We start from the raw sequence: 19,685 nt of genomic DNA on the forward strand, positions 1-19,685 counted from the left end.
CGGCGCCCCTTCAAAAATGCTTAAAAAAACGTATACAGGTATACAGTATACCCCCCCTGTATACAGTACACCATATAGAATACAGGTAGAGAGAGAGAGAGTAAAATTCATGTTATAACAAAAAAAAAACAACTGTAAAATATGTTGTTGGTCTGCCCCGCCCCCTGGGCACCAGCTGAAGCAGTTCAACTAATCGCGTGTCTGCTTTTTAAGGCTGGATTGTGGGCTTTGCGGGTGCTGGCTCATTATATACACATTGTCCGTTCTGTTATGCCTTGTCCTGTTTTGTTGAGTTGGAAGAAGCCTGTGTTTGCACGTTTTGTTAAAACCTGTTTGTTCTGTCTTGTCCCTGAGTTATGGACCACTTTTATTTTGATAAATAAAAGTTTTGGATCGTCACGCAATTGAGTTCTCCCTTCCTGCCTCCTGCCTCCGTTCTGGTCCGGTCACCCCTTCCACTCCATTCCGTGACACGCTCTCAACCACATGCAGCTATTTCGCTTTATTTCGCTTGTTAACACTACCGGTTACATAATGAAAATAAAAACAGTGAAACTGTGATATTTGATGAGTGTTTGTGAAGCGTTTTGAGAAACAACAGTTAAAAAAATGGTCTGTGTTCATTTTAATGAAAGTGAAAGAGCTCCCTTCTGACAATTACAACATAGTTTAGCTAGCGGCATCGAACAGCTTTGACAACAAATACACAAAACCACACACAATTAGCTGTGTTTAGGTAGTACAAACAACCGCTCGCTTTTGGTATAATAAAGTCAAACTTGAGATGAAATGTGACGGAAGAGAATATACTTACGTTGCCGAGTTCCATCCTTAATAAACTGAGCGCCACATAAGAAAGGGGTGAGGTGGGATGAGTTGAAGGAGGGGGGGGGTGAGCGAAGCAGCAATGACTAAGCATTGTCTCAGGGCCTCCCCCTCCCCTTCACAATAAGAGTGTCCACATTTTGTCCTCAGTTGACATAAGCTCGCGCTCAATGGCGTCAAGTCAATAAATGCTTTTATTGAGAAGGTAAGGTATATTTTTTAGACTCGCGAAGCTCTGAACCCGCAAAAGTGGAACCGCGAACTAGCGAGGTTCCACTGTACACCGCTGCGAGTAAGGCAAGAATCCGAGGCAATGGGTGGAAAGTTTTACATGTATGTTGTTCTATGAAGCTCAACCGTCCCTATTTGTTCTTCCAAGTGGTGTTATGTTAGTTAAAAGGTTAAATTTAGCTAAAAGGAACAAGAGAAACCAGGCAAGGCTTGTTTTGTTAAGCGGTGCTTTGTTTTTTGGTTTTGACCCAGACACACGAAAAAAGGAGGATTCTCTTTCATAACAGCGGCATGAGATAAACAAACAGCGCGAGACACTTTTATGCATACAAGGAAGTACTTGACGTCAACAAAAAGTATGCATCAGACACAAAAGTATTCATTCGTCACTCATACGATATAAGTAAATACAACCTGGTAGTAATAATAATAATGTAGCCGCGCCGTAACTTGTTTTATAAACGCATATCAAATTTGTAGCACATTGCGCTAATCAGGTTTGCACACACTGCAGCAGGGATCTCGACACAGATCTTCTCTAGATCGGTCAGGTTTCTGGGCTGTCGCTGAGAAACACGAAGTTTGAGCTCCCTCCTAAGATTTTCGATTGGGTTCAGGTCTGGGCTATGCTAGAACCTTGATATGGTTCTTACGGAGCCACTCCTTGGTTTTCCTGGCTATGTGCCTTGGGTCGTTGTCGTGTTGAAAGACTTACCCACGACCAATGTTCTCTCTAATTTTCCACGGGTCTGAGCGTTAACACAAATTCGGTGAGCAATGCTTGAAACAACAGTGAGCCACCATAATCCCAAGTGTGGCAAGATAATTCATTATCAAACATGTCCAAAACTTGACATTTTGCTGAGTTTCCGGCAATGCAAAATAATTTTTCTCTTTTGAATGAATTGACTCATGTACGATTGCAAACGTTGTACGGCCTACAAACGTCGTTTGTTCTTACAATTCTTTCACAAGATATCCATTTCTTTTTACTTCCTGATATATTTTGTTGCATAATATTAACATTTTTGGGGGCCTATTTAGTAGGTTGTAAGATACAGAACTGTACTTAATCACATGTATTAGTGGAAATACAATGTTGGCAACAAGATTCACTTGATATAATTGGAAATTATTTGAATGCAACACAAACTTTTTATTCTTTTTTCTGTGTTTTTTTTCTACTTTTTTTTAATTCCTTTAAAAAAAATCTCATTTAGTTTTTTTTTTAAGCTGTTACTTTTTTCTTTTTGTTCTCTATTTACTTTTTTCCTACATTTCTTTCTTTTCTTTTTTTCTGGCTTTTATTCTAAAGTTTTCCTTCTTTTTTATGTTGGTATTTTTTTCTTTTTTGTTCTTTTAAGTCAATTTGTGCATAATTTGACATAATATTTGGTCATGTTGGGATTAAAGAAGCAAAAACAACCTGAAGAGCCGTTTAGGACCCGAAAGAGCCGGTTCCTTTTTAGTGAGCTGAGCCGAAGAAGCCGGTTCTTGACATACTCTACTAACTTTACTCAACTTCGTTCGCATTTAGGACACAACGTCAGGGAAACCCGTGTATTTTTACCTTCATGCACTGTAACTTTGACTTAAGTCACTTCTTAATATGTAATTTTGAGCCCTCATTTTTGTGCGCTGGCTAGATTTTCTTGCACACGCTCGCAGCTTAGAGGGAACACTGCCCACGACCCATTTTCAATGCTCTGACCGAGGGAAGGTTATTCTGCAAAATCTTACAATACATGGCCCCAGTCATCCTCTCTTTGATGCAGTGCACTCATCCTGTCCCATGTGCAGTAGAAGCACCCCCATGCTTCACAGTGGGGATGGTGTTCTTCTTCCTCCCAACACACTCAGTGGAATTATGACCAAAAACCTCTTTTGCTCACATCTGACCTCAAAACTTTCTCCCATGACTCCTCTGTATCATCCAAACGGCAATATGCAAACTTATCACGGGCCTTGACATGTGCTGGTTTCAGCAGGGGAACCTTTCATGCCATGCATGATTTCTAATCATGTCTCCGTGTATTAACTACAGTAACCTTGGTCCAAGCTCTTTTCAGGTCATTGACCAACTCCTGTCGTGTCGTTCCAGGCTGATTCCTCACCTTTCTTACAATCATCGAGACCCCACGAGGTGATATCTTGCATGGGGTTCCACTTCGATTGAGATTGGCCCTCATGTTTAGCTTCTTCCATTTTCTAATGATTGTCCCAACCGTGGACCTTTTTTCACCAAGCTGTTTGACAATAGTTCCGTAGCCCTTTCCAGCCTTGTGGAGGTGTACAATTTTCTCTCTGGTGTCTTTCAACAGCTCTTCTGTCTTCGCCATGTTACAAATTAAAGTCTTACTTATTGTATGGAGTGGACAGGTGTCTTTATGCAGCTAAGGACCTCAAACAGGTGCATCTGATTCAGGATGATACATGAAGTGTAGGTGGACTTCTAAAGGGCAGAGTAACAGATCTTTCAGGGTCAGAATTCTAGATGATACACAGGTTTTCAAATACCTATTTGCAGCTGTATCACAAAAATAAATTGCTAAAAGATCGTGCATTGTGATTTCTGGATTTTTCTTTTTTAGTTTCTCACTCACAGTGGACATGCACCTACGAAAAATTTACAATGAATTTCATTTTGGTTTTGTTTTATTTGGGTTAAGTATTGTCTTATGAGGATATTAGTACATGGCAGCGATGACTTGTAAAGAATGTTCTTAAACTTGCAGCCCGCGGGCCAACTGCGGCCCATGGGATGATAATTTGTGGGAATGATGGGATTTTTAATCATGGTTGCACATATTCAACGACTGTCACAATACTTAGTTTGAGCCAAAAAGAAGTGAAACAAAATTTCAAACAGATTTTTAATAAAAAATTAGGGGTGCGCAGTATACACAGAAATAAAACTACAATCACAATTTAAACACTTTATTAGCTAATGTATTTGATCCACAATAAAGAATTTTTTCATCAACTTATCTGTTAAATAGTTTTTGGGGGAGGAACTACTGAAAACCATATTCCTTTACAAAAAACAAGTGGCAGTGCACTTCTGGCCAAAACTTAAACTTCACAACTTTGCAAGAGGGTCAGAGGAATCATTTCCAAAGAGAACAGGTGCTAAAAATATGGCATTTGGTTTTAAAACACATGAATTATGTGAAGTCTGCTGCTTATTTTTAACATTTTATCTGAACAACTCTCAAAGTGTCAAGGCCAGATGGGAACTCATTATCGCCAGAAGAGGGAAGAGCAGGGACTGATCGAACGTTGCTGAGCAGTGTCAAGCCCAACGAGTCGATCCTCTCCTCTAGACGTGCAGCGCTGTCCACGGCCACCATGTTGTCGTTGGCCTGAAACACATGCGTGACCTAACCGTGACCAATGTTTGGACTAACGTGTTACAACGGAACACAACTACTGTATATCAAAGTGCACATTGATTGTTCAGTCAGAATATATCACTGATCACAATTGCATACAATAGCTTGGCATTAGATGCAACGGGGACGGTGTCTGTGCTGTAAAAACTGGGGGTGTTATAAAGTATATTGTAATTAAACATACATTCAGTGTCATCTTATAACATTTTTGGTAAGTGGTGTGCTGTGAGATTTTTTCAACGTAAAAAACGAGCCCTGGCTCATAAAAAGGTTGAAAAACACTGCACTAGACCATTAGTTATAAAGATGACACATGAAAAGGCATTAAGTTTCATCTCATCATCACACAATTTTTTTGGTCATGATACCAAAATATGTTATTATGGGGCTGGGACGAGAAATTAAGTGTCAGACAAAACCGGTCTCTATACTGTTGCCAACTAGCAAAGTCTTTATGAAGCGGACGAGATTCTAAACAGGCGCGAATTATACAGGAACAACAAACCACCGCAAGCACATAAATTATGGTAAAAGTGTGCTGAATTTTGGTCATTTTATTTGTAAAAATTATTTGAGCAATACACGCCTGAAGAAAAAAATAAAATGTCTTGAAAAGTACCCTGAAATAGGAGATCTTCAAGTGGTTTGAAGAAGTAAGGTATTAAACCCAAACCCGAACCGAAATTTGGAGCGGGCCAAAAATTTCGAACATTACGTTCCGTCCCCCATTCTTTTTTTTGGATTGTTCACCCAGTTTAACTTGGATTTTGTTGCAAAAGACTAGCTTTAATTTGTGCAAATCAAGTAAATTGGTCAGGCTTCACCTGGGTCCGGCTTTAATACGCGCAAGCCTGGCTCAATACGTGGATTGAGCAACCAAGGGAAAAAACACTGGACCGTGTGTAAAGTAAGATTAAACATCTAGTTGGATCCAGCCATCTCTGTCTGTCCTTCACGCCCTCATACACCCCCCTCCGGAGGAAAACAAAGCCTGCAACAAGGACAGTACATCTCCTTTTGTTCCTTTATCTTCTTTGTTTTCTATATCCTCACTGTAAAATGTGGACCTGGAGTGCCACGTCCAATTTCGTTGTCACAATATATTCAACCCATGTTGTAAAAATAACAATAAAGGTATATTCTATTCTATTCAAGCTAAATTGTTTTAGGCCTGATCTAACTTCTAGTTTGAAGCCCAGAGGCAAAAATGGATATGAAGTGTCTCAGCTAAGTGTTTGTTTGCAAGCTTTCAAGGTTGCACAAGCACAGAAATATGAAAGGTTCACTGCTTCTATAGGTTGATGTATGAGTTTTCTTCCATTTCTTTTATTAGGTGTATGTTTTAAAGCACTTGTAGGAGCTTGGCTTCTATGAGAGCATAGGTCCTTTCAGAGTAACGTGCTAATTTTTCGTGTCAGTAATCAGTTAATTTATCAATGAAGTAGCAATAAATTGTTACTATTTTTCAGTAACACGCCCAACACTGACCGTAACAACACACTTACCAGGTGGAGAGATGCCAGGAGAAACCTGCTAGCTTCAAAGCTGTCCAAGCCTTGCACGATGGACGCGAAGGTGCGACGCTGGCCCACAGTGTCAAACCCCGATACAATTTTATTGCCGTACTCATGGATGTCGAACAATGGACGCTCTTCCTGCAGTGGCAAAATGGCGTCAGGCAGGATTAAGAATAGCATGCGACGCAAGTGCCAATCGGGCCGTTTACCTGTTGCAAGAGCTTCGGACGGAGTTTGTCCTTCCACTCTTCGATGCGCAGGGACGCGACCTGCTGCTCGTTGTTGCGGCAATTACTCGCCATCTGCTCCTGAACACAGAAGCATATTTTAATTTGCGGAATTCATGTTTAGAATTCAAGGATAAATGTAGTCATTGAAACGTGACGAATGAACACAACAGCACAAATATTACAATACAATATTTCATGAGGCAATATCATCAATCTCACACGACTACAGGGTTTGTACACATTTTGTAGGGCCAAATCCGAGCACTATTTACGGACTTTCAAAGCCGATTTTTCAGTTTCTCGCGTTCCATTAAAAGAAAAAATCTGATTTTATTCATGTATTTTGCAGAGCCACGAATATATCTGCAATTTACATATGACTGTTTTAATCTTGCATGTGCATTTTTCAAGAATATTGAGTGAATCACAAATATATTTGTTTTGGAGACAAATCTCTCCCCATACAGGGTAAAAATGAGAGTAATATGTAGCTTCAATTTTGAGTTGCTAGAAGTTCTTACCTAAGAATTTACCACTAGAATTTTGCATGGCTCAATAATTAATGCATAATCCCTGCAATAATACATATTTCATAGTGTCCTGTTTAGGGTTAGCACGCACTAGTCCTTTTGGGAGCATCCCGGAAGGGGCGATGACGTGTCATAGGACAATGCCGTACAAAATAATGCCAGCTGCAGTTATTTATGAAGGAAAAAGAAATGCAATGGCATAACAAAGCCACCAGAGAGCAGCGTTGGCGTCAATTTAAGCAGAATTGTTACGGAAACATGGTAATAGTTTCAAGTATTTACAAAAAAAATCACCCAAAATTGAAGCACTTTCCATCTCTAGAAAACACTAAAATTCAAACATTTTTAACGGTTTCAAGCACCAGTGCGACTTAAATACAGGTTAAAAAATTGACGGATATCGTCTCAAAATGTCAAAGTTAAATGGATGGGAAGGTCTGTAGAGTAATACTTGGAAGCACAAAAAAGTACCCTCAAAGACCCTCACGCCTGTCTTTCTATAACAAAATTGAAGTTATAAAAAGAATGTATAAACACAAATATGATGAAAAAGGGCAGCGAGACAGCGCTCGGCCAGAACACAATTGAGGTTTTAGTTCTTAATAAACTAAACAGATCAAGTAATGGCTTTCTTTTTTTCTCCCCCGCCTTATAATTACTCAGAGGTCGGCTGCCATACACACACGTGCAATTGTGTACAGTAAATGATGCGACGATAGTTCTACCCAACCGATGTGTCGCAACACCTTTCGTCGGGAGTCATTAGGTGACTTAGCCTTATGTGTTTAAGGCAAGAAGCGGAATTCTAACTTCCGGTTCATGTGGTGTGTGAGGTCATAACCTACCACTTGCAGGTGCACCAGCTCCTCGTAACTCAGCCGCTCAGCCTCTGCAAAACAGTTGACAAATCACTCATCGAAATCTTAATTTCTACAACAAGCATCTTGACTCACCTGGAGATATCCTAATCTCTCCCGCATCACAAGCGTCTGGGTCCTGCTCTTCTTGGTCTGCATCTAAACCCACTACATAATTGAAATAGAAGTAAAGTGGGGATTTTAACCAAAATGTACCCAATTTAATCTTTCTCATCCAACACCTTGATGCAAAAAGTGTCCATTTTGGAAGAAATAGATTTTTTTAATATACCAAAACAAAATTGACTCTGCTGTAATATAAGACATCCAGCTAATGGGCGCTTCAGTTATCGCTGGTTCACTGCTTCACACATTTTGAATTGAATTGTCTTTATTGTCATTGATAATAACGTATTGTGCATTGTGTTCTGTAGCAGACAGCACACAGCAAAGCCTAACACGGGGGTAGCTTGTGTGTGTGTGTGTGTATGGTGATAGGCTGGCGTATGCTGTCAGTTTACCAGCTGGGGTGGGAGGGCGCACAAGTCAATACGTCCAACCAAAACAAACCGTGAAGCACGGCTACAGCTAGTCTTTCAGCGGCTCGTTATTTTGAAAAGAAATTCACCAATAAATTCAAGTTTTGAGGAAAGTCAGAAGAACTCAAAGAAATGGTGATCACCAATGGGTGTTCCGTGGATTCTTATCGGGTCGGGAAGACATTGTGCCAGCATCAGGAGTCAAAAGTCTGGCCTACTGCGCTTAGGCTATGTAACAACTCTCAAAAGCTATTCCAGCCGAGCCTGTAAATCAACGCCAGATCCATTACCCATCAACCGCAATAACTGAGGTGAGACTGTTTATGTTAAATGTTGTCATTTGACTTGCACGTTTTTCACTAAAGTGCTAGCTTTTGTTTCAAAGCATTTTGACTGTGGTGATTTCCCTTTTAATCTTCGCATCAAACATAGTAATAGTAGCCTTTTCCACCTTTGCCTAACAGAAAGTTGCCACATGTGCATTTTTTGGCTGCGTGCTACCTGGAAGTCTGTCATCTTCTGCACCTATGTCCTCCTCCGGCTCCAGAAGCGTTGCCATTAGATTGTCTTCTATAACGTGAGCTCCGATCGCTTTCCCATTTATCTCTTTGAGGATCTTTAACTTGTTCTTGAGGGCAATCCGATAGATGTAGTTGAGATCTGTTGGAGAACAAAGTTCACTTGCTAGGATTTGATGTGCCTGGAAACTAAGATAGCATGTCATCACATTAGAAGTACCCCTGTTTGCGGGTCCTCTTCTGAGCTTGTATTCAGAAGGATTAACTGCAACAAAAAGTAAGGTGAGACTGTGAAAAAAGTCAACAAAAGTTTTAAAAAGGGAGCCTAGTCTGACCTAATTTCTTGAACCAGGTCCAGAAGTCCTGCACTTCCGGTACAGCCTGACGCTTCTTGTTGTTGTCTTCATCCAGACCAGGAGGAACCTTGTACGTTTTTCCTGATGTGACAAAAATACTAATTAAGGTGAGCTTGACCTAAAGGCACTCACTGCTTATTCCCTCCGTCACACTAACTAGGGATGAGGTCAGGTAACCATACAGACACAGCATCTAATCCACAGACTACCATTAACAACACATTTGTTCCATTTGGGTGGATGAGGGAATGAGACAGGTGGTCGTCAGAATAACGCAGAGCAATTGCACAAATATTAATTTTAGACTTCATTTCTATAGAACCATTCTTTTAAGATTCTGGAAACCCTGCAAGTAGGAAAGCAATCTATATATTGTATGAGAGCTCTGTAACATACAATACATTACTGTAGGATTATGATATCTCTTACTCATGCTTTTATTGTTTTGACCAAGAAAGGCTGACAAAATATCACAAAGGGATTTCCACAAATATTAATCAAAGAGCTAATATCTTCATGTATGAAAATTATGTCAAACAACATTGAATGGGAATTACCGTTTCTAGTAAAACCATTTGTATAAGCTTTGTAACATTTTTGATGGCGAGTCTTTTCCTGGGTAATTATATATGTTTGTGCTGGAATTGTTAGGCCCTCTGAAAAGCTTTCTGCTGGTTTAGAAAACACTTTGTAGATATTACTGTATTTTCTGAACTATATGTCTTGCAGGATTATAAGGCACACCCCTCAACATTTGTCTTTTGTCATATACTTTTCATTTGTAACATGCACGGGACTATAAGATTGAGACTACAGTAAGAGCTACCGTGTTTATTTGTGCTTAACCGTTGGGAGAGACAGTGTAACCTATCAGAATGCACTTTGCAAATAAGAGTTTCTGGCAACGTGTGTAAAAATAGTGTTATAATGAAATAAGATCAAATGTATTTTGGTATGTCATCTTTGGTCTAAGTGTTGACACCCTCATGTTGCTAGGCCTGAGGTGATTGTCGATTTATCAATCATTGCTCAAATGCAGACGTATACTGTAAAACCTCGTGTATTAATGCACACCTGCAAATACTGTATGCATTTAGTTTTGCAAACGGCTTTAATATGTAATATCAGATTGCTCTAAATTCGACATTTGACTTTCTTTCTTCTTCATGTAAATTTTTTAGGTTAGTAAAAGGTCGCACACATAGAAATAAAAGCTTTGAGAGCGCCACAACAAATACACAAAGGACCCCCATCTACAGGTGTTGTGCATGTAGATAGCAAAAATAATGCAGTAGCCTAAGAGGTAGAGAGCTCATCTTGAGAGGTCCCAGGTTCGATTACCGGCAAGAAATGAAACCCCTAATGCCAGCAATAGGCAGTTAGGTGCCTATCACAGCTATCAGTGAGTGTGTGAATGGGTAAGTGTGAAGTAAATTGAAAAGCGCTTTGGGAGGTCTTCATTGACTTGAAAAGCGCTATATAAATGCAGAACAGCTACTATTTGTTAGTCCAAAATTTGGCAGCAAGAAATTTGACTAGGACAAGAAAGTTTGATTACCCTGATTTTAGATAACTAGCACTGGCTCCCTGTCTGCTTAAGATGTGACTTTAAGATGATGTTACGAACATCCCAAAACTTGCCCCTTCTTATCTTTTCAAATCAATTTCCTGCTATGTTCCTGCTTGGAGCCTCTATTCAGAAAATGCTGGTTTACTCGTGAGCCCAAGAGCCAAGAAGAAATCTGCAATCTCGAGAGCGTTCTCTGCTGCCTGAGATAAGATCTGCAAATTCAGAGGAAGTGTTTAAATCTAGAATTATGGCAGCGCCCTTAAGGGACACTTCTGTTCAATATCTTATGATTGATGCCGACCTCGTACTTTTGCTTTCCTGTCCTCACCGACTGACTAGCTGGTGGCAAAGTGAGGAGGGAAGAACAAAGCAGAAAGAGTACAAAGACCAGCACCTGGACCTGAGACATGTCATCTGCATTGACTAGCTGTCTTTAATGGGAATGCTGCATCGTCGCCGTCTTGGACTTTACAAACAATTTTAGTTATTACCTATGTCTATTGTTGATAAAGACTATGTTTTGTGTAATGCAAAATCTATTGCAGCCTGGTCATCCTGGAAGTTTGATTACCTCTCGCATGGCCCCTTCTTAAGGATTCTTATTTTTGTCATGCTGAGGTTTTCGAGTTCTTCCTTGCCCGCATGCAGGTTTCAGATTAGAAACTGTTGTAAGTGTGGCCTCTGCAGTCCTTGGAGACTGTTCGTGATTAGGTGCTATAAAAAAATGACTTCTTTTGACTTGCACCGTCTGGATGGAATGGACCGCATTTGTTCCGTAGTTAGTGTAAATAGGGTATACATTTCCTTTCGAAGCATACCTAACTTGAAAGGTTTGTCCTCCTTCAGTGTGGCATATGGATCATGTAACACTAACATGTTCTGAAACAGGGAGCCAACATTGTCAAAATGAATCAGTGGGGAAAAAGACACGAAAGTTTGGTGACCGTACCACGGGGGGCGTCACTGCATCCTTCGGGAAGCACTGCTGCTCTTTCCGATTTCGAGTCTGAAGGGGACATATGAGGTAAACACATGTACACTTTCAGAAAATAGGCAGATGCAGTGTGTTCCTGTGTCAACCTGCTGCTTTTCGATGTGCTCGTCTACCACTTGTTCCACTTCCATGGCGCTGTGCACCGGAAGAAAGTTCTCTCCAAGGCAGTCTGCTATGATTTCAGGACTGCTAACCGAAAGATCAGCAAAACCTGACGCCCCCCCCCCCAGACACGCAGATTTGTAAAAACACAATATATATATATATATATATATATTACAAAATGATGCATGGGGCATTACTAGCTTCGTGTTGAGCTGTGCTGGTTGGTGAAGAGGGCATCAAACTAATTAAACCTTCAGGTCCCGGCAGGAAGATATTCATGTAGAAGTCCTTTTGGCTACACACCACCTCTCCTTTAGCACTGACAAACACATGCAAAAACATAAACACGTGTGAAAGCTTTGAGAGGTTAAGTTTCAATGGCCTCTTTCTATTGGGCTTAAGTGCAACAGTCTTATCATAGGAATATTGAGGCATTGTATTCAGTTAAAAGTTTCTCCTCATAATAATAATAATAATAATAATTTTCCTTGTATTGTCATTCTGTGTAACAATGTACACAGAACGAAATGTCGATTGCACCTGACCCGTTGTAGCGAGCCGATGCAGCCGCAGCCAACAGAGGGCGCCGCCGACCACTTTTTAAGTCTTAGGAATGACTCGGCCGGGGCGCGAACCACCGACCTCCCAGTCTCAAAGCGGGCGCCTTACCATCTAGGCTACTGAGCTGGTATGCAGATAAACTTCCCTTGTGTCCCTAACCTGTCCACTTCTATTCTTGCTGCTCTTTTTTCTAAAAAAATAATAATATAAAAACTGCAGTGACCCACCTGATGAGCGGAAACTTGTGCTTGTCTCCAATTTGTGGAAGAATCAAGGACACTGGGGGGAGAGGAGGCACCTTCACTGGCTACAAAAACACAACAGCCACAGTCATCCACAGCTCACATTACTAGGGGTCCATTTGGACCAAACACTATAAATTGAGAAAGAGATTGCTATAAATTGTAAGGAAGAGTGAGATATTTGTTTCCTGTGTGGTCATATAATATTGAAACACGGTGAGTGAAATCTTGTCACTCGCATTTCTCAAAAAGGTATGCTGACTGCCAGCAATTTTTCACCAATTTAGATAGATAGATAGATAGATAGATAGATAGATAGATAGATAGATAGATAGATAGATAGATACTTTGTTCATCCCCGAAGGGAAATTCACATTTCCAGCAGCATCCCTGAGCTGAGAACAATCGAGAACAATTGAAAATAACACGGGAGCTGCTGGAGTGGCTGCCATTCGTGACGGCGCCGGAAGAAAAGATTCAATTTGAATCATGTACAAACAAACAAACAATTGAATCATGTACAAACAAACAAACAAACAAAATATTCATGTTTCAATAAGTGGAGTGTTACAATAGATACATGTGAATAATAATTATGAATTCTATTCCACAATTGCCAAATAATGAAAATTGTATTTTAGAATGGAAAATAATTTTCAGATTTGGAAAACATCTTTCCTACTAGCATTTAAAAGCCGAATTTCTAGGTTGAAAGTGTTTCTTCGACAATGTTTGACTTTTTTTAAAGTCCTATCCCCACTCTTGAGTAAATTGTAGTTGAATATTAGCATTATGTAAAAGTGTAGGATTCTGGTCTTTGTATTTGTAAAATTATATTTGCAATATGCCATGCTTACAAGAAAAAAACCCATCTTGGACATTACCCTGAAATCGAGATTGAAATATTCAAAGGGTTTAAAGACAAGATGCATGGGAAACTAAACTGCAAAGATTGCAAGTTTTCAAGATTGCACAAGCCAATAAATATGAAAGCTCGACTGTTTCTAAAGGTTGGTGTAAACATTTTCATCTTCTTCTTTTACTATGTGACTATTTTAAATCAGTTTAAGGGGTTCAGCTTCAATGTGAGTAATTATGGTAATTTGTAACTAGTTACAACACTACTTTTTGGGAGGGGTGGGACAGAAAATGGTTTCATATATTTGTAATTTTATTTTTGGCAATTTTTGAAATCAACATTTCTCCCCGGAATTGATTTTTGTGACATCATACCCGGGACATAAATATGCTGCAAAGCAAACAGAAGTGGAATTTGGAGGTTGGTGTTTATCTGCAATCCAGTTTTCTGTAAAACTTGAATATCATGAACTTTAATTTTAAAGCTCACAGTTCAGATGCTTTTTTGCAGAAATGTATTTTATTGACTTAAAGCATCACCTCGGACAGCAATGTTTACCTGCAGCACAGGGTTTTGAAAAACATATGTTGAATTTGAAGGATCTTTTTTCTCCATTTGATAGCTTACAATTGTGTTGGTGTTTTTGTTAGAGGCTCTATCTGATTTTATCATCTAACAGTGTTAACTGTAAGCAGAACCATCAAAGGACTACGTTTGTGTTATGTTGAAGTTTTAATTCATGACATTTTGAGGCTGTAAACCTGTTGCATGGTGTACATGTTATGTTGTTGCAGTCTTTGTTGGAATAAATGTCAGACTACGGAGTCACTGACAAACTTGAGATGCATTGTTCATGGTTTATTGACCCAGAAGTGTATAATTTAAGTTCCTTGTCTTTTAGGAAATAAAATTAAATCCCAATCAACAATTGCATCCAATTGCAATACTTGTAAAATCGCAATTATTGAGAATTTTTATATAAATCAAATCGGCACCTTAGTATCATGATACTGTACAATTGAATCCTGACCAAAACATATCGTCCCACTCCTACATTTGGGTTTCAGCAATCTGAGGGGTAACACAATTACTGTTTCAATAAAGTAGCTTGTAACTGTAACTAACTACTTTATTTTTTTCAGTAATGTGCCCAAAACGGGTGGAAGCACTCTTTTTTTAAAAAAAAGTTTAATTGTCATTGCCATAGATCAATAAGATATTGTATGTGGAACTAGATACATATAGAAATTGCACTTAAGTCTCTTCAATGAAAATCAGTAGGAGCTTTTAAATATTGGAATCCAATTTTATAGGAACTGCAAGTATGCTGACTAAAATCTCTCAGATTTTGCATGGGAGGAATGTTTCCAATAATTGGTATCAAAACAGTGTAAATACAATTTTGCATGGGGGGTTAGTGAGTGAAACAGTTTCCCCTTAATAAAAATGAGCATAAGTGTAAATTTAAACATTTGAACACGGAAAACATTAATTATATATGAATGAATTTTACAGCGGGAGAGAAAAAAATAGAGAGAGATTTGGATTGATTGACCTTGCCGGTTTCTTGATTGTCTATCCAGTCTGACACATCGGGGTCCAGCTCCCAAAACTGCAAAAATGGCAAAAAGTGAGAAACAATCCAGCTTTTGGCATGTGTGCGGTGTCTTTTCAGTCTCTTACAGTGGAGTCATCATCATCATCATCATCATCAGCACCCTGGTACATCGATGCGCCATCAGTGTTGTTCTTGTGTGCTGCATCTTCTTTGCTTTTCCTGTCAACAGAAAACAAAACTATCAGAGAAAGTTCTAAGGTGGAGTTCCCAGTGGTGCTCACTTGTTGTTCCTGTCTCTGATGTAGTCCAATGTTTGGTAGACCAGACTGTGCAGTAACTCCACCTGCAAGCATTGTGTTTGTGTTAGCACACTACTGGTGGTCATTTCACATTAACAAATTCTTAAGCTTCATTACATTCAGTACAGAGTAAGTTTGTAACCAATAAATAGATGCAGGCTAGCGCCCAGAGGACTTGAGTCTAAAATCATTACTATAAGTGATCATCTTTTTCACTCTTTAATTGCCAATCTAATTTTTAAAAGGTAACATCTAAGATGCCAGTCGATTTTGTGCGTTTTTACTCGTCTTTTAAGGCACACAGACTAATCTCCGATGACGATGACAGAGGCTACATGAGAGGTGCAACATCTGGAGTCATGGTGACGCATCAACTTGGTTATAAACACAAAAAATCAGCAGGCTCAGAAGAAAAGCTCAGCACTCCCTAGGCACAGCCACTTCTTCCAGCTCATCTGACGGGATACCAAGGCGTTCCCGGACCAGCTTAAAGACGCTCTTTGCAGGCTGTCCTGGGGTTTCTCCGCCACCTCCCGGTGGGGCATTCACAGTGCATCTCCTGAGTGAGGTGTCCAGACGCTCGAAACTTTTCAACAAGCTTACCTAAACATGGAGGGGGAGCGGCTCTACAGTTAGTCCCACTTAGAAGACCAAGCTTCTCATCTTATCTCTAATGGAGACCAAGGACACCCTGCAAAGTTTACTCATTTCAGCCACTTGTATCTGGGATCTTGTTCCCTTGTTCACGGCCCACAGTTCTTGACTGTAGGTGTGGGTAGGAACATAGATTGACTGGTCAATTGAGAGCTATGCTTTTAGACTTGGCTCCTTCTTCACCACGACAGATCGGTCCAGGCATGTAGAGTCTACATGATAGCAGAAACTGCTACCCAAGGACTTAAACTTCTCCACTTGGAGCAGGATCTTCTCACTGAACCAGAGAGGGCATGCCACCCTTTATTTACTAAATTTAGTTGAAGCCACCATTGTATCCATCCATATGTGGTGTAGGCCTATGCTATTTGCAAGCCACAGACAATAACATCTTGTAAACAACACAGAACGCAGCAATAGAGCTGACTTTTAGAGCGCACAGAAAAAAAACACCGTATTTTGCTGAATTTGCTGAGTGACTTGAATATGAAAATGCCTTAGTTAATGGGCAAACCAAATCTATTATGCAATGACGTCGCTCCTGCCTTACCCTTGTTTTCGGAATACTTACAAACGCCATGTAATCGGGTTAATTAGTTTGTCTCCCTGCATGTCAACGATTATTTTAGATTGCTCAGAAAAACAAACTTTAGATCGCAGTCAGACTATTCCCTTTATGTAGATGTAGTGTTAGAATGAATTAGTATGCATATTCAATCGGTTTGTAGGCCAATAGTCTTTTTGCTTCGTTAAAATTATTGTGGGGAATCTGGGAACTTGAACTGGTGCTAATGTTTCTTTCTCATTGAATAAAAGGCTTTCTAATGAAATGTTGATGACTGCCTGAGTGCACTTAATGTTTAAAATCAAAATAAATGCCCTATCTTGACTTTCGTCCCACCTTCCTGCTATAGATGTTCGTAGAACCTTGAATGACGAGTGCAGCCTCGACAAACTTCATTTGGGTTTCTCCTCCATCCAGTGAGAAGTACATCTCATCTAGCTGCAACACAAGTATGTTTCTCGTTACCGTTATGGTTGGTTGTTTACGGATAAATATGACTAACCTCTTCCAGGTAATCGTCCAACTCAGCCGCCACGTCCACATCCCAGTTTTTAGCCAGCTCTCTGATAGGCTGCAGCAGGTGAGCAAATCGTCTCTCGGTGGGCTCCATGACTGCAAGGCCAACTGACACTACCCACACACACATATGCACGCTAGGACATAAATCATTGGGAGGACATTTACAGACATAACTAATTTCCTCCAAATTAACCACCACAAGCTTAATGAAATCAGGCCTAAAATTAAAACCAAAAGTCGTAACCCAAGAACACAATGCGGCAATGGGTGGTCCGGCCGAATGTCCTCACTTGGCTAAAATGTCCTAACTCTCAGTAAGTAGCAAAACAAGTACACAGACCCTGTACTTTAAGCACTCGAGAACATTTATTTTTCTATCCAACCATTTACACATTCATAACCCTTACGAGGATTTTAACCATGCAAACTGGCAGCGACTACATTCAAGGCCCGCGGGCCAGATGTAACCTGCGAGAGGGTTTTCTACAGCCCCAGAGATGATTTTGATTCACCATTGCAGTGATTTTCAACCACTGTGCGGCGACACACTAGTGTGCCATGAGAGATCGTCAGGTGTGCCGTGAGAAATTATCCTATGTCACTTTTTAAAATTTTAAAAATTTTATAAAACATTCATGATTTATTTTCTGCAAATATTATGCCATTGTCAAGTGTATGTGCTAGAAAAACTGGGGCTACTATAAATTATATTGTAATTAAACATACTGTTCAGCATCATTCTATAACATTTTTGGTTAGTGGTGTGCCGCAAAATTTTTCCAATGTAAAGAACATGCCCTGGCTCAAAAAACGTTTAAAAACACTGCACTATTGTATTGTATATCAGGAATTGCCGCGTCTTCTTTTCACTCTACAGTGGTTCTCCTTGAAGAAAGTGTTGTTATTGGTTAATAGATTTTTGCAGTTTATTTCAATCTATATTTGGGAATGTTTAAATCCAAGCTTAAAACACATTTCTATTATAAAGCATAATGAATAACCTATATTTTATGTTGACAATATCCGTGTATTATTTGCCCTCATGTATGTTTTAGATCAGGTGATGGTGTCATAATAGTCTGTAGTTTGCAACAGTCTTTGATCTGTGTAGCCCTTTGAGACTCTTTGTGATTAAGGGCTATACAAATAAACATGACTTGACTATATTTAAAGAAATATTTCAGATGAGTGAATGTTATACATCTGCTATTCAATAAATTTGCTAAATACATTTAGCCCACTTTTGCATTACTAGAAACTATGATGGTGCCCGAGAAGTACTGACTTATTAATTTAAAGGTTCATGCCAGGGCAGCACGGCGGCGCAGTGGTTAGCGCGTGTGCGGCACAGTTCTGAGGTCATGAGATCCAACCTCCTGTGTGGAGTTTGCATGTTTCCTCTGGATACTCCGGTTTCCTCCCACATTCCAAAAACATGCATGTTAGGTTAAATGGCTGGTCCAAATTGTCCCTAAGTGTGAATGAGAGAGCGAATTGTCTGTCCCCTGCCCACTCCCCGAAGATAGCTGTGATGGGCTCCAGCACCCCCCGCGACCCTACTGAGGATAATATAATATATTTGTTAGTTTTTTTTAGTAAGTACACTCTGGTTTACTATATGTGTGATTTTTAAAATATTCAACATCTGATCAGTCTGGCCCTCGGCTTGAAGCAAAATGTCCTTTTTGGGCCCCCGTCTATTTGACTTTGACACCACTTTTCCAGTAAAACACTGGAAAAAAGACGGAAAATTAATTGTACAAACCGAGTAGTAGCAGTATAGCTTAATATAACAAATATTCCCCCAAAATCAAAACTTGCTTATCCTACACACATTTAAAGATGTAAAAACTTTCAAAAAGTCCTAATTTTGACCAAATATCAGCCGAATTCCCAGATAAAACTTCATAAAAAAGACATACAACTTACAGTAAATAGTCAAGCTTCCCGGGCAAATCTTCTTCTACGCCCAAAAAGGTTGCTTCCGGTTCAAGTCAGGAAAATGGCACGACGCGACAAAAAGAACGAATTTACATAAGAATGAATTGTCTATCAGCGCGCTACAGACCAGAAATGTAGACGACCCATACATATGTAGATCTAATGTATATTTCACGGTAGGAGTGACGTCATGCAACGTCCGTTTTCAGCTTTCGGAGGACCCAGCGGGATTTGACATACGCATGCGCAGAGACTCGGTTATCGAGGATTGCTTGACAGTGATGCAGAATGTAAACATTTTGGTAGTTTTATGTTAATTATCGGTTTCTCCATGGCATGTTTGTATGAACATGTTTTCCTGCACGTTGGATTGTTTGTGCAATTCGGTTTTAATGTTCACGCAACAATGCTGTGATTTTATTGTAAGGAAGTATATATCCGTTTTGTTCAAGACAGCACAAAAACAGTGATGGATAAACCAAAGCCTTTTGTAGTGGCTTCTATTATCGCCCAATTTATGTCTCATGTATAAAATAATGTCCAGTTATTGCTAACATTTTGCCTATGTGTACAGTGGCAGTTCTACACTAAATTACTTCCCTAAAGAATATAATGCATTCTATTCAACACTTTATAAAATCACCCTACTGCAGCGAGGCGTTTAATTAAGACAAGAAAGTTTGATCACATTACCCCGATTTTAGCTAACCTGCATTGGTTCCCTGTTAGATTAAGATGTGATTTTAAGGTTCTGTCGGTATAATACAAAATCATGCAATGACTTTTCAGATTTAATTTCTCCCTATGTTCCGGTCCGGAGCAT

At 39.7% G+C, this 19,685-nt stretch overlaps 1 protein-coding gene across 1 annotated transcript; it reads right to left on the reverse strand.

Annotated features, from left to right (window-relative positions):
* Positions 1-3,925: 3,925 nt before the first annotated feature.
* Positions 3,926-19,025, reverse strand: ncaph2 (non-SMC condensin II complex, subunit H2). The gene is made up of 19 exons (XM_088347366.1): positions 18,851-19,025; positions 16,905-17,032; positions 16,739-16,840; positions 15,166-15,227; positions 15,010-15,103; positions 14,882-14,938; positions 12,453-12,532; positions 11,862-11,983; positions 11,646-11,770; positions 11,515-11,571; positions 11,384-11,444; positions 8,975-9,076; positions 8,860-8,904; positions 8,623-8,781; positions 7,679-7,750; positions 7,571-7,614; positions 6,175-6,273; positions 5,954-6,103; positions 3,926-4,418 (listed from the first exon to the last, which is right to left on the reverse strand). The coding sequence occupies exons 2-19, from the start codon at positions 17,010-17,012 to the stop codon at positions 4,245-4,247; spliced, it is 1,713 nt and encodes a 570-aa protein (XP_088203492.1). The 5' UTR covers positions 17,013-17,032; positions 18,851-19,025; the 3' UTR covers positions 3,926-4,244.
* Between the last annotated feature and the right edge of the window lie 660 nt (positions 19,026-19,685).

The sequence above is a fragment of the Urocampus carinirostris genome, chromosome 11 (genome assembly GCF_059441175.1).
Source record: "Urocampus carinirostris isolate Australia breed hairy pipefish chromosome 11, RoL_Ucar_1.0, whole genome shotgun sequence".
NCBI lineage: Eukaryota > Metazoa > Chordata > Actinopteri > Syngnathiformes > Syngnathidae > Urocampus > Urocampus carinirostris.